Source organism: Microcebus murinus, chromosome 6 (genome assembly GCF_040939455.1).
Source record: "Microcebus murinus isolate Inina chromosome 6, M.murinus_Inina_mat1.0, whole genome shotgun sequence".
Classification (NCBI taxonomy): Eukaryota; Metazoa; Chordata; class Mammalia; order Primates; family Cheirogaleidae; genus Microcebus; species Microcebus murinus.
In genome coordinates, this window is record NC_134109.1 from 107,559,931 (window position 1) to 107,573,912 (window position 13,982).

The 13,982-nt window shown below is 38.1% G+C and overlaps 2 protein-coding genes and 1 pseudogene across 3 annotated transcripts in view; 1 reads left to right on the top strand and 2 right to left on the bottom strand.

Moving 5' to 3' along the window:
- Positions 1 to 12,553, top strand: part of ARIH1 (ariadne RBR E3 ubiquitin protein ligase 1) — a 120,460-nt gene extending 107,907 nt beyond the window's left edge. For both annotated transcript variants that reach the window (XM_076004534.1, XM_076004535.1), the window contains 3 exons: positions 6,387 to 6,647; positions 7,615 to 7,727; positions 9,124 to 12,553. In XM_076004534.1, coding sequence (XP_075860649.1) covers positions 6,387 to 6,647; positions 7,615 to 7,727; positions 9,124 to 9,208 — 459 coding nt within the window. In that variant the 3' untranslated portion in view covers positions 9,209 to 12,553. The remainder of the gene's footprint in view (positions 1 to 6,386; positions 6,648 to 7,614; positions 7,728 to 9,123) is intronic.
- On the bottom strand, positions 4,061 to 4,583 carry LOC105873385 (small ribosomal subunit protein eS19). Its single transcript, XM_012768238.3, has one exon. The coding sequence runs from the start codon at positions 4,528 to 4,530 to the stop codon at positions 4,093 to 4,095; it is 438 nt and encodes a 145-aa protein (XP_012623692.2). The 5' UTR covers positions 4,531 to 4,583; the 3' UTR covers positions 4,061 to 4,092.
- Positions 12,554 to 13,325: 772 nt separating the features above from the next.
- Positions 13,326 to 13,436, bottom strand: LOC142871810 (uncharacterized; annotated as a pseudogene).
- Positions 13,437 to 13,982: the final 546 nt, after the last annotated feature.

The window sequence follows — 13,982 nt, forward strand, 5'->3', positions numbered from 1 at the left end:
ATCTGTAGGGAATGTGGGTCATTTTCTGTGAAGGGTCAGATGATAAATATTTTTAGCTTTATATAGTATATGTTTGGTCTCTATTGTGACTACTCTGCCTCTGCCTTTGTAATGCTAAAACTTAAATGAATGGGTGTTACTGTGTTCTGTGTAAACTTTATTTACAAAGACAGGTGGTAGTTAGATTTGGCTTGCAGACCGGAGTTTGCCTGCTGCTCTTCTAAGCATTCAGGCTTGTGGATTTGGGGGTAGTTTTTTTGTTTGTTTTTTGTTGTTGTTGTATTCCAAACTGTTTTCAGGTTATCGATTATATTTCTCATTTCAGATTCTGGCATTTGATTAGAAAGTTTATATTAGATTTGCAGTGGTTGTATGGATTTTCTTGTTTCATGTTGAATTTTAGTGAGAAACTGTTTTGGTATTGTTAGATTAAGTCCTGTAGCATCATATATATCAATATGGCAAATTAGGCTTTCCATTCCATTTTGGGAATTTGACAGGCTTGAAAATTTTATTAGTGCTTTTTTGGGAAGATAAAATGCCTAGCAAATTATTTTCCATATATTATGTTTTCAAATTGGCATAATATTCCAGTTCAAAAGCATAGGTTTGATCTACCTGACTCTTGAAATAACAAGGCTTACAATGATTTTTTGAGGTATCTTAATGTTGTATGATGTTGGATCATGTGTTGGCTAATTATATGGTTCAGAATTAGTATTTCTAAGCTAGAGACCAAAAATAGGACCAAGAAATAAGTGTCTGTATTATTTGTATACTTTAAAGCATGGAGAGAGGATGAGAAGGTGAGGATAAATGAAAAGAAATAATGTATGTGTGGTAAGAAACCCTTTGATAGTGGTTGCATTTAGCAAGCATTTTTTTTTTTTTGAGACAGAGTCTCACTTTGTTGCCCAGACTAGAGTGAGTGCCGTGGCGTCAGCCTAGCTCACAGCAACCTCAAACTCCTGGGCTCAAGCGATCATTCTGCCTCAGCCTCCCGAGTAGCTGGGACTACAGGCATGCGCCACTATGCCCGACTAATTTTTTATATATATATATTGGCCAATTAATTTCTTTCTATTTATAGTAGAGACGGGGTCTCGCTCTTGCTCAGGTTGGTTTCAAACTCCTGAGCTCAAACGATCCGCCCGCCTCGGCCTCCCAGAGAGCTAGGATTACAGGCTCTGTCATAAATCCTGCAAAGTCAGGTACAACCTCTGAACACAGTTTTCTCCAGCAGGAATTTATTGTTTCAGGCTGGATGGCTTTCATGGCTTTTCCTACAGTGGCATCTTCAGTGATGTGATCCTTCCCGATGTTCATGATATTGTTCTCTTCCATAATGTTTTTCATGATCTTCTTCCTATTGGTGTTCTCTTCTGTTGCATTGACAGTCCTTTCCATGGAGTACCATGTGATGAACCTTAAATGTGGTTATGACTCCTGATTGGGGGCAAGTAGATCAGTACCTTTAGTGTTTAAATCATGGGGTTCTGCGTGGCCAGTGGCATGGTCCAGTATCAAAAGATTTTAAAAGGCAATCCCTTACTGGCAGGGATTACCCTGACATCTGGGACCAAACCATTGATGGAACCAATCCAGAAAAAGGGTTCTTTTTTTTTTTTTTTTTTTTTTTTTTTGAGACAGTCTCGCTTTGTTGCTCAGGCTAGAGTGAGTGCTGTGGCGTCAGCCTAGCTCACAGCAACCTCAAACTCCTGGGCTCAAGCAATCCTCCTGCCTCAGCCTCCCGAGTAGCTGGGCCTACAGGCATGCGCCACCATGCCCGGCTAATTTTTTCTATATATATATATTAGTTGGCCAATTAATTTCTTTCTACTTATAGTAGAGACGGGGGTCTCGCTCTTGCTCAGGCTGGTTTCGAACTCCTGACCTTGAGCAATCCACCCGCCTCGGCCTCCCAGAGAGCTAGGATTACAGGCTTGAGCCACTGCACCTGGCCATAGAAAAAGGGTTCTTAACTGTCTAGGCCTTGTTATACAACCAAAAGCCTGGCAGCCAGTGTTTATCTTTTCCCTTCAAGGCTCATGGGTTAGCAGCTTTATAGATAAAGACAACCCTGGTCATAAACTCAACTGCACTTGCATAAAACAGTAGAGTTAGCCTATTTCTTCCTGCCTTAAATCCTGATGCTTTCTTCTCTTCATTAATAATACATGTCCTTAGTGGTTTTGCCCTGCCAGAATAGGGAACTTCCATCTGCATTAAAAACCTATTCAGACAGATAATTCTTTCTCTTCAATTATTTTCTTAATGGCATCTGGGAACTCATCTGCTGTCACTTGGTCAGCAGAAGCTTCTGCTTCTGTTATCATAACATTTTTTTTCCCCACCCCCGTTATCATAACATTTTAAAAGCCAAACTTCTTTCTAAAATTATCAAACCATCCTTTGGTGGCATTAAATTTTCTAGCTTTAGATCCTTCACCTTCTTTTTTTTTTTTTTGAGACAGAGTCTCGCTTTGTTGCCCAGGCTAGAGTGAGTGCCGTGGCGTCAGCCTAGCTCATAGCAACCTCAAACTCCTGGCTCAAGCAATCCTCCTGCCTCAGCCTCCCGAGTAGCTGGGACTACAGGCATTCGCCACCATGCCCGGCTAATTTTTTGTATATATATTAGTTGGCCAATTAATTTCTTTCTATTTTATAGTAGAGACGGGGTCTCAATCTTGCTCAGGCTGGTTTCGAACTCCTGACCTCAAGCAATCCGCCCGCCTTGGCCTCCCAGAGAGCTAGGATTACAGGCGTGAGCCACCGCGCCCGGCCAGATCCTTCACCTTCTTTTGCTTTAATTATTGTAGAATGACTTTATTTTTTCTTGAATCATGTTGGAATCTATAAAAAAGACTCTAACATGCCTTTCTTATAGCAATTCTGCACCCACATAAAAGTTACATTTTCAATATGAGATAAAAAAGTATTCCCCAGGGCCGGGCGCTGTGGCTCACGCCTGTAATCCTAGCTCTTGGGAGGCCGAGGCGGGCGGATTGCTCAAGGTCAGGAGTTCAAAACCAGCCTGAGCAAGAGCGAGACCCCGTCTCTACTATAAATAGAAAGAAACTAATTGGCCAACTGATATATATATAAAAAAAAAATTAGCCGGGCATGGTGGCACATGCCTGTAGTCCCAGCTTCTCGGGAGGCTGAGGCAGGAGGATCGCTTGAGCCCAGGAGTTTGAGGTTGCTGTGAGCTAGGCTGACGCCACGGCACTCACTCTAGCCTGGACAACAAAGCGAGACTCTGTCTCAAAAAAAAAAAAAAAAGTATTCCCCATAATGCAAAGTTCTTGTGCCTGCTAGTATACCTGCAGCAATGGCTTCATGAATTTCCTTTTCTTCTGTTACAATGGTCCTTACACTGGATTCATTTATATGGAAATGGTAAGCAACCACAGCTCCAGACCTCAGTTTACTGTACATAGCAAGCAATTCAGTTTTTTCTTATAATGTCATGACTTTTCTTTGCTTATCAGGAGCACTTCCAGTATATAGTGGTACTTTGTATGGGCTGCATGGTTTTATCCAAGGTTTATAGGATTGTACTAAACTCCATGAAAATGTGTAAGAACTGGGAGATGTCACTTTTTATTGCAGTATGCAATTTTCTGGAGAGATGAACTGCTCACTCGTGTTTGTCACGTATGATTAGTGTCCCACAGTGTTTTAAGCCAGTATTCTCAATTCTCAATTTCAGCTCACCACAATAGCAACAGGAGGTGGCTCTGAAGTTATTAGAGTAGTACAGTATGTACTATAGTTAATTTTATGCAGATTTAATACTTCTTTACATTTGTTTACATTTCCCTCAACTATGAGTGGCACCATGTATGATCTGTTAAGTAAGTGTGTCTGTAAGTTTTGATAAATTTTAACTATTAATAATAGATTTGTATATATTTTTTGGTAGTAAATGGATAAAATAGACTAGTATCTACATATAGTTTATGCATTCATGACATACCTTTTTCTTAAGTTTTTTGATGTTTACAGGCTATAGTTTTTTTTGTTTTTTGGTTTTTTTGTTTGTTTGTTTTTTTACGAATGAGGCAATTTATTAACCCAGCATCATTTGTTCTAATGCTTCTTGTTGGCAGCTGCCACCTGTCCGGCAATTCTGTCCAGATCTCTCTGTCCCTGAGGTGTCAGTTTGCGGCCCCCATCTTGATCCTTTTCCACCATTTTCAGCCCCTCCAGGGCTTGGAGGACCCTGCGAGCCACACTCTTGGAGCCTCGGCTGAAGTGGCTGGGCATGATGCCATTTCTCTGACGTCCCCCGTAGATCTTGGTCATAGAGCCAACCCCAGCGCCGCCCCGGAGGTACAGGTGCCGTGCTGTGGAAGCAGCTCGTGTGTAGAACCAGTTCTCATCGTAGGGAGCCAGTTCCTTATGCTTGGCCAGCTTGACTGTGTCTACCCATTCTGGGACTTTCAGCTTCCCGGACTTTTTGAGGAAGGCTGCCAGAGCTCTGACGAACTCCTGCTGGTTCACGTCTTTTACAGTAACTCCAGGCATCGTGCGGCCTCCGCGCTGCCAGCCAGGGGAAAGGGAGCGACGGGGTTTCCCGGGCGCACCCAGGCTATAGTTTTTCATGGAGTTTTCTCAGATTGTTGCAAATTTCCAAAAAGTTTTCCAGTTCAAACCCATATTGTTCAGAGGCAAACTGTATATATTTTAAAGCAGTACTTTGTTAGTATCAACTATCTAGCGTTCAGATGTCCCAAATAATCTTACACATTTTTCTTTACAATTGGTTCAAACCAGGATCCACACAGATCTATAGTTGAATTTGATTGATATCTCTTGAGTCTGTTCTAATCTATAGATCCTTCTCAACACTGCCATTTTTTTCCATTATCATTTGTTGAGGACATTATATCCTTTTGTCCTATAGAATTTCCCACATTATGGATTTTGCTATTGCAAATCCATGATGTCTTCCATCCCTGTATTTCTAGAAACTGGTGGTTAATTTAGGAAACTGGATCAAATTCAGACTTATTGATGGTGGGGAGAGGAACATGTAACACTTAATTGATTACTATGAACTTTCTTTTGCAGTATATCAGGAGTTATATGATATCTGGTTGTCTATATGGTTTTCTACTTAAAATAATTTTCCTTCTTGTTTTACATTAGTACATACTGTAGAACAGTGCTATCCAATACAACTTTTTAATGATGGAAATAGTCTATCACTTCTGTCCAATTTGGTAGCCACTAACCACATGTGACTATTGAGCATTGAGGAACTGAATTTTTAATTTTAATAAATTTAAATTTAAATAACCATATTGTCTCATGGCTATGGTATTGGAAAGTACAATTATAGGACTTTCAAAGCAATATTAAATTAACAAAGGTAGCAGTAGATGTCTGTTCCTTATTTTAGCTTAAATTACTATACTGTTTCATCAGTAAATTTATCAGCTTTATTAATTAATGTTAATTTTAATTAAAAGATCATAATTTTATACATCTATAGGGTATAATTTGATGTTTTGATATGTATACAATGTGGAATTATTAAATCCATCATTGATGTATCCATTACTTTGCTTGCTTATTTTTTATGGTGAGGCATTTGAAATTTAATCTTGTTATTTTGAAACATGCAATACATTGTTATTGACTATAGTCATCCTTCTGTGCAATGGATCCTAAAACATATTTCTCCTGTCTATCTGAAACTTTGTATCCTTAGAATAACAACTCTTCATTCCCTTTCTTCCCCACTCCAGCATCATTATACTCTTTACTTCTATGAATTCAACTTTCTTAGTTTCTACATATAAGTGAGATCATGCAATATTTGCCTTTTCTGTGCCTGGCTTATTTTACTTTGCATAATATCCTTTGGGTTCATCCATATTGTCACAAATGAAAGGATTTCCTTCTTTTTAAAGACTGAATAATATTCCTCTGTGTGTGTGTATATCTATGACATTTTCTTTATCCATTCATCCATTAATGGATGCTTAGATGGATTCCTTATTACCATGGCCTATTACCATTATGAAAAAATGCTACAGTGAACATGGGAGTGCAGATATCCCTTTGACATTCTGATTTCAATTCCTTTGCATATATACCCAGTAATGGGATTGCTGGATCATATGGTAGTTTTATGTTTAGTTTTTTCAGGAATTTTCATACCATTTTCTATAATGGCTATACAGATTTACATTTCCACCATCAATATACAAGAATTCCCTTTTCTCTACATTCTTATGAACACTTATTAACTTTTATGTTTTTGGTAAAGCCATTCTAAAAGGGTTGAGGTGATACCTCATTGTGATCTTAATTTGATATCAGCTTTTGTGTACAACTCTTATAATTACATGACCTCATTTTTCTTAATGGAACAGCGATCTAGGGCAGCCCTGCAGAGGTACCTGTTCTACTGTAATCGCTATATGAACCACATGCAGAGTCTACGCTTTGAGCACAAACTGTATGCTCAGGTGAAGCAGAAAATGGAAGAGATGCAGCAGCACAACATGTCCTGGATTGAGGTGCAGTTCCTGAAGAAAGCAGTTGATGTCCTCTGCCAGTGTCGTGCCACACTCATGTACACTTATGTCTTCGCTTTCTACCTCAAAAAGAATAACCAGTCCATTATCTTTGAGGTAGGAGTAGTTCCTGGATGGGGAAAAAGCCTAGATTGTGTCATGAGACTACTGGATCTTTCATAGATAAGATATATGGAGTCTCAGAGGTTCTTTTTTGTTTGGAAAATATGGGTAAACATATTATATTACAAGGATGCAGGAAGTTTCTATTTCTTTTGTCTTAAGCTACAGTCAGATTGATGTGGTTTACCCAGCTAGTGTGCAGGTTCTGGAGTTAGCCCTAGATTTTAATCTTTACTTCATCACTTTTTGGCTCTGTTGATTACTTAACATCTTATTTCTCTCTATTTTAAAATGGAGACATACATTTATATAGTACCCGACACATCATAAGTTCTCAAAGAAAGCCTTTATTTGGGTAAAACTAACCACTATGGTATTAGAAGTTAATATGATGTTTACCTTTGATGGAGAAGTAATGTCTAAAAGTAGGCTTTTAGCAATAAAAGTTTTTTCTAGGAAAGATGCTTATTTAAAAGTGATATCCATAGATGACTAGACAATAAGACTGACTAGCAGATGGGAATTTAGATGGGTAAAATGTACAAAACTAGCCACAGTAATAAAGGATAATAAAAACGTACTCTTCCATATATTGTTCTCATATAAAGAAATAGGTGTCTATTTCTTCCTCAAGTTTTCCTTTGTGTTTTTAGCAAAGAGCGGTTCACAGAACCAGAAGATTCCAAAAGACTTATTAAGCCCTTTCAGATTGTCCTTAGTATCCTTCTAAAAGTAGTGGGTGAATCTTTAGCTCTTTTAATATTTTAAAAATTGTTCTGGTAAAGAAAGAACAAGTTGTTAGAGGTGAAAGCCTTTAAAGAACTTTGCAGGTGCAGTTAAACCACTGATGAAAATTATGGAATCATTGTTGAGAGTAGTGTATAGTCTACAAAGCACCTAAAATGTTTTATCTTTTAGGTTTATCTTTGAAGCCAAAATTTACTGTGTATTCTTCTTTCAGAATAACCAAGCAGATCTAGAGAATGCCACAGAGGTGCTTTCGGGCTACCTCGAACGAGATATTTCCCAAGATTCTCTGCAGGATATAAAGCAGAAAGTACAAGATAAGTACAGGTAAGATTTTTTTCAAATAGCTATTGAGTAAAACTTTGTGCCAATGGTGGTCTAGTATGCCTTAGCAGTGAAGTTCAGTGATAGTAAAACTGGGTTTAGCATATCCAGTAACTGAGCTGCTGCCATGTTTCTCACAGATTGCTTCTGTCCATTGGGATTCTAATTGTGGATAATAGTACTGGTCAAGCATAGAGGAGACATTCAGCCATTTATCCCACTGCTGATTCTACTTCTCTTCAGCTTTAACTGTTTAGTTGCTGCCTTGCAAGGAAAAAAGAGTCCAAAAAGAACAAGTGGCCTTTAGGGTGAGGGATGATAATTGGATGGTCTTAGCCTGGGAATCCTATGAGTTGTGGCTACTGATAAACGAGCCATGAAATTTACCTTTTAGAGTTTTTACTAGATTTTTTTATCTCTAAGGAGAGATTTACTTTGTCTTAAGAGCAGATGTTGCTTCCAGACATGCTGTTTCTTAGGCCGGGTGTGGTGGCTCACGCCTGTAATCCTAGCACTCTGGGAGGCTGAGGTGGGCGGATCGCTTGAGGTTAGGAGTTCAAAATCAGCTTGAGCGAGACCCCATCTCTACTAAAAATAGAAAGAAATGAATTGACCAACTAAAAATACATATACAAAAAATAAGCTGGGCATGGTGGCACATGCCTGTAGTCCCAGCTACTCGGGAGGCTGAGACAGAAGGATTGCTTGAGCCCAGGAGTTTGAGATTGCTGTGAGCTAGGCTGATACCACAGCACTCTAGCCCGGGCAACAGAGCAAGACTCTGTCTCAAAAATAAATAAATATATATATATATTAAAAATCACCTTAAAAAAAATAAGACATGCTACCTCTTAAGCTGAAGATGCAAAATGTTTGATTTTTTCAACATGAAGCTATTTCCCCTAAAGTTTTTTCCTAGAAAATGATAATGTCTTTTTAAAGTAGGAGGAAAGTTTGGACATTTGGAAGATTTGAAGATTTATTGCTAACTAATATATATATAGCTACTATATTACATTTATAGTACTTGTACAGTTACCAGAGATTTTATAGATGTGAATAAATAACCCATGAAATGACTTCTTTCTGAAAGTGTTTATTTATTTATAGAACTACAGACTGAATCATGATTTCTAAGGCCCATCTTAACTTCTAACACTTTATTGCTTTAAAATTAATTCCCCTGTCTAGGAATTCTGGCTTTCAAAAATTACTGTTTTAATGTTAAAAGCAGTTTAATGTATCTGTACATCTAGTCCTGAAAATACGAGTTTCTACTAAAAATGGGCTTGGTTTCAAGCCTAGATAAACTGTAGGAGTGCCTTAAAAATAAGTAAATGCCTCTTTTTTTTATTATTGGAGGCTTGACAACAAGTTGTTTTTTTCTCTTTGATTACAGATACTGTGAGAGTCGACGAAGGGTTTTGTTACAGCATGTACATGAAGGCTATGAAAAAGATCTGTGGGAATACATTGAGGACTGAGAATGGCTCTGCATAAAATGAACTCTGAAAACTTTACCATCTAGAGTGCTCATGCAATTAAAACAAACAAAACAAACACAAACAAGGAGGCACTAAGCCTATTCTGACACCGCTGGTCTGTAGTACCAGAATTCTGTTTTGTTAACGGAAAGTTTAAGTAAATTATATTGTAATAAAAAAGGTAGATAAACCATTGTACTACAGTATTCTAGGCCGCCAACAAAAGTGTGACAGACACACTAAAAGCCCTCCAACTTTAACTTGTAACGTAGCTTCATTCTCAAAGCTGACTCCTTTTTTCCTTTTTCTTTTTCCTTTTCCTGAGTGTAGTACAGTTAAAATTTCAAACAGCTCCTGATACTGCTTTTCATGTCCAACCAGCCATTTTGTTGTACTTTGGTAAAGGACCTCTTCTCCTTCCTCCCCTACACATACAAATACACCCACACACACACAGACTGACTCTCTTTCTCTCATACCCCAAGGTCATGAGTGAATGATGATTAGTTCACTGTAAAGAAAATCTCAGAATGGGGAAGGGGTAGGCAGCAAGAGGATTAAATAAACAACAAAAAAACTTTGTATATGACTTTTAAAACAAGAGGACAACACAGTATTTTTCAAAATTGTATATAGCGCATATGCATGGACAAAGCAAGCGTGGCACGTGTTTGCATAATGTTTAATTACAAAAAAAATATTTATTCTTTAAAAATCTTCAAGATTATGTCTATTTGCTGTGCATTTTCTTTCAGTTTGCTTTATCTTTCCAGGGTTGGGGTTGGGATAAAAGGTGTGTTGGTTTAGCACCTCTGGAAGACCTAACTAGAGCTCTGCAATTTCCCTTTCCAAGGGTTACTTTGTCCTTTCTGGTTTTGGAATGTCTGATGCTGGCCATGGGCCTCATGCCTTGAATTCCCAGCTCTTGATCAGGGTTCTTGTCCACAAGAAGGTCAAGCTCTGACTAAAGGCCATGTCCTGATAAGAGCTGCAACAGGGAGTTTTGTTACTGCAGTTCATGAATGATCCAGTCCCCAACCTAATCTCCCTCCATGGCCTCATGCCTCTACCCAAGCCCTTGTGTGCCCATGTCATGCACACAGCTGTAGGCTTCCTAGGCTCCCTGTCACATCTAGAGGAAGCATTTCAAAATTTCTTTTCCTTGTTTTCCCTTAATTGCTGCTTTGAGCCTTTTAATTTAGTTATGGCTCATCTCTCACCCCTTCTCTATGTTAGGGTATCAAATAGAATGTTTTGCTTTAAATATTAAAAAATAGCCATTCACTTAGGCTCAGATTGTGAATTTAAAATGGCAGATACTGAAATTGCTTGTGCGTGTTGCTGTGGGTTCAGTTTGAAGGCGAGCACCCCGAGAACATGACATTCTCATCTAGTGCATTTAAAAAGAAATCACTGAGTTTGCTTTTTTTCTATTGTCAGCAGATAGGAGAATTAATAATGCATTTTAGCTGTGATGTCCATTTTTATGAAATTTCTACTAAGAGCTATGTTAAAAGTAAAGGATGGTGGTGGTTTTTATTAACTATATACCTGTTTAGGCCATTTAGGCTGTGGTGTTTTGCAACAGGTCAGCATCCCCAAATCTGTCAGTTTTATACAGGAGTGCAGAGTGAACTAGGCAACTAGATTAAGAGGTCTAAATGTTAAATACCAGTTTGGGCTGAAGACCTCTTTGTCTTCCTTTAAATGTCTTGTGCCTAGGGAGTGTTTACCATTTGTGAGGCAGCCGTGTCTGCTCTTGCATTGTACATCTTATTACTCCATTGGGAAGTAGGTTCACTTTCCTCTGGCCTTTTGCCTAAGTTAGGCTTTGCTGAATCAACCCTACTTTTCCTTTTAGAAAAGGTTGTTACATGAGATGTACTTGCAACTGTTCTTTTCCCATCAAAAATCAGTGAATGTTTGCTGAGTATTTTATGCTGCTTCCTTAAACCACTTGTCGCTTTAGGATCAACTTTACCTGTACCTTTTCTCCTTCCCTCACTTGCCACCTCAGGTGCAAATCTGAACTCAGTGTCTGCTTCTTCCATATTCTTGTATTTCCCCCCACCCCTGCCTTCTCCCCCCCCCCCAGTCATCCATTTGACTTTATTTTACTTTAAATGACTGCATCAATCTCAAAAGACATCTATCAAAACTAAGGAGTTTTTGGTTGTTTTTTTTTTTTGGGTTTTTTTGTTTTTTTTTTTAGAAAGCTTAAGTTCCTTTCCCTGGTAACTTTGAAAAACAGCCAGAGTTGCTATATTAGATATATGTGGGTCCCTTAAAATGCTTTGTGTATGTGTGATGTTTTTAAAAAATCTTACCAGTTAACTTTGCAGTATCTAGGTTGGAGTGTCATGAATCCTCTTTACATGCTCCCCTTGCAACAAGTATCCAAAAACAGTGTGTGCACTTCATAATATCAGCTCCCACCCGTGGAGGAACAGTGCTTTTTAGAGATGCTTTCTAGTTTTAGCGTTGGCATACTACCTGAGGGTATTGCAGTTGTGAGTGCATTCCCTGATTTGTATGGATCAAGCTGAACTGGCCTTTTCTACTTCCAAGCTTTTAACAGCTATCATCATATTTGACAGAAGTCTCAGAGTTAATTGCTTTCTCTGTTAGTAGCTTCAGTGTCCCCAGCTGGGATAGGCAAGCTTGTATGACAGCTTCCCTGTTTCACCTACCTAAGTCTTTTTATCAGAGGGCTCTATTCACAGTAAGCACCAGGGTCTCCTTGTCTTTTTGAGGTCAGTTACATTGTCTTTTGAAAAGTGCATGCTTCATTTGAACAGCAGATTCATTGAGCAGCAAATGGACTTTTAATGATTTAAAATAAAATTTTGATCCAAAGCTCAGGACACAACTCCAATGGTAAAATTGAGTAGCATATAATCAGACTCTAAATTCTGTGTAATGTGCTGCAACCCAGATTGTATGTGTTTAATGTGTGTTTAAATAAATATATTAAATACACGTGTATACATACACAGATATACAACAGATCCAATACTGACTTCATTTGAAATGGTTGAATCTGCAGTGTAATGGTTCAGCCATGATTAGGAGCTGAAATTTAGTACAAGAGAGAAAAGGACTTAATGTGACATTCACTTAATTACAAATCCCGGTATAGAGCACTTGGGGGATGGGATGGGGTGGGTTGGTGAGACAATCAAATTGGTAAATTGATTAAATGCTCCTAACCCTGTAATTTTGTGCATAGAGCACCCTGTGCTGTGGAAATAACTGTTCTTAGATTTTCATTGTAACTGGACTGTTCAGGTTGCCCAGAGGGAAAGAACATTCCTAATTCTAATAAAATAAACTTTTATTTTGTTATTCCATTAGTTACTTATGTTTATTTTTATAGTTAAAAAAATGACTAGGTGGCTAACAGCCACCTGTATTATGTGCCTTATTCACTGTTCCTACTTAATATAAAATGTCAAGATTTGGTTCAGTTTCTTTGCAAGGAACTGTGAATGAGACCATCCCCCCACACTTAATTTGGTTAATAATGCCTTCAGAGCAATTTCTGAAAACTTTCTAATTTCTATGTCTCAAACATTAAATTTAGATTGCTGTTTGTGTTATAACAGTGATACATATTAGATACCCAGAAGATCTTTGAATGTCAATTTTTTGAAGATAAAATACTTTAATAAGTCATCTCAGTTAACCTCGAAACTCCCTCACATTGCTTCCATTTAGCTTACTTTTACAGCGATGTCTCCCATGGGGATGAAGGAAGAGTTGTCTTACAGAAGGTTCCAAAGTCAGATACCTGTCATTGAGATTCTAGCTATAAGTCCAGATTTTAGGACAACTTAATTATCTTTTTTGGATCTATAATTATGAGAGTTCATTTATCACTTTCATCTTCAAAGCACTTTACTTATGTTACTGTGTGAAACAAGTGGAGTAGAAATTGTTTTACAAAGGAGGAAAATAAGGCTCAAGGAGGTTAAGTAACTTGCCCAAGATATCACAATTCCTTCTATCTGGGACTCAGACCACATTGTACTACCTCTTAGTATCATATTTTCTTATCTTGGTCTCAGAATGACCCATTCAGTATCAGAGAAGCAGTCATTTATTGTACTTAAAAAAAAATCAGATGGGTAATGTGCTGACATCGCAGATCTTGTAACAACGTTAGAGGGAGGCATATCTCATGTGAGCATGAAAACCCAATCATCACGTTTATAAACTACAAAAGGATCCCATATATTGGATTTTTAAACCATATCAAAAACTGTATGAATGCCTATGGCTACTGCTGTTGGAGGGTTGCTGTATACTGTCTCTGATCTTTAATTTGTTATAGTTCGCAATGATGAGGTCCTGTGTTTTGCGTAATTGCTAGAAGACAGCCATTGATAGGAGTAGCTCTTCCTAGCTTGCAGATTCCTCACGAGGAGACTATCACATGTGATAGTTGAGAATAAATGGTTTAGCATGATTTGATAAGTAGTGCTCAAGTAATTTGCAGTTGTTAGTCATTTATTCATTCAAAAATGAATTTTAAATGTAAAGAGTTTTGGTTAGTTTACTGGAACTTGTTAGAGGATTTGTTTTATAACTAATAACCAAGAATACACAAACAGCCAATATCCGTTTGAGCTCAGCATTTATCCTTGGAACTGGGTGACCTTGGGGCTTTAAGATAACAAGCAGTGAGCATTATGGGAAAATTGTGACTCTTTCAGAAACAAGAAAATATACGGGCCCCTCAGACTTCTCACATATCTTTGGGGATAATGTTGGT

What these genes read in the sequence shown, in the direction of transcription:
- LOC105873385 (XM_012768238.3), bottom strand. Translation starts at nt 4,530, where the DNA reads ATGCCTGGAGTTACTGTAAAAGACGTGAACCAGCAGGAGTTCGTCAGA.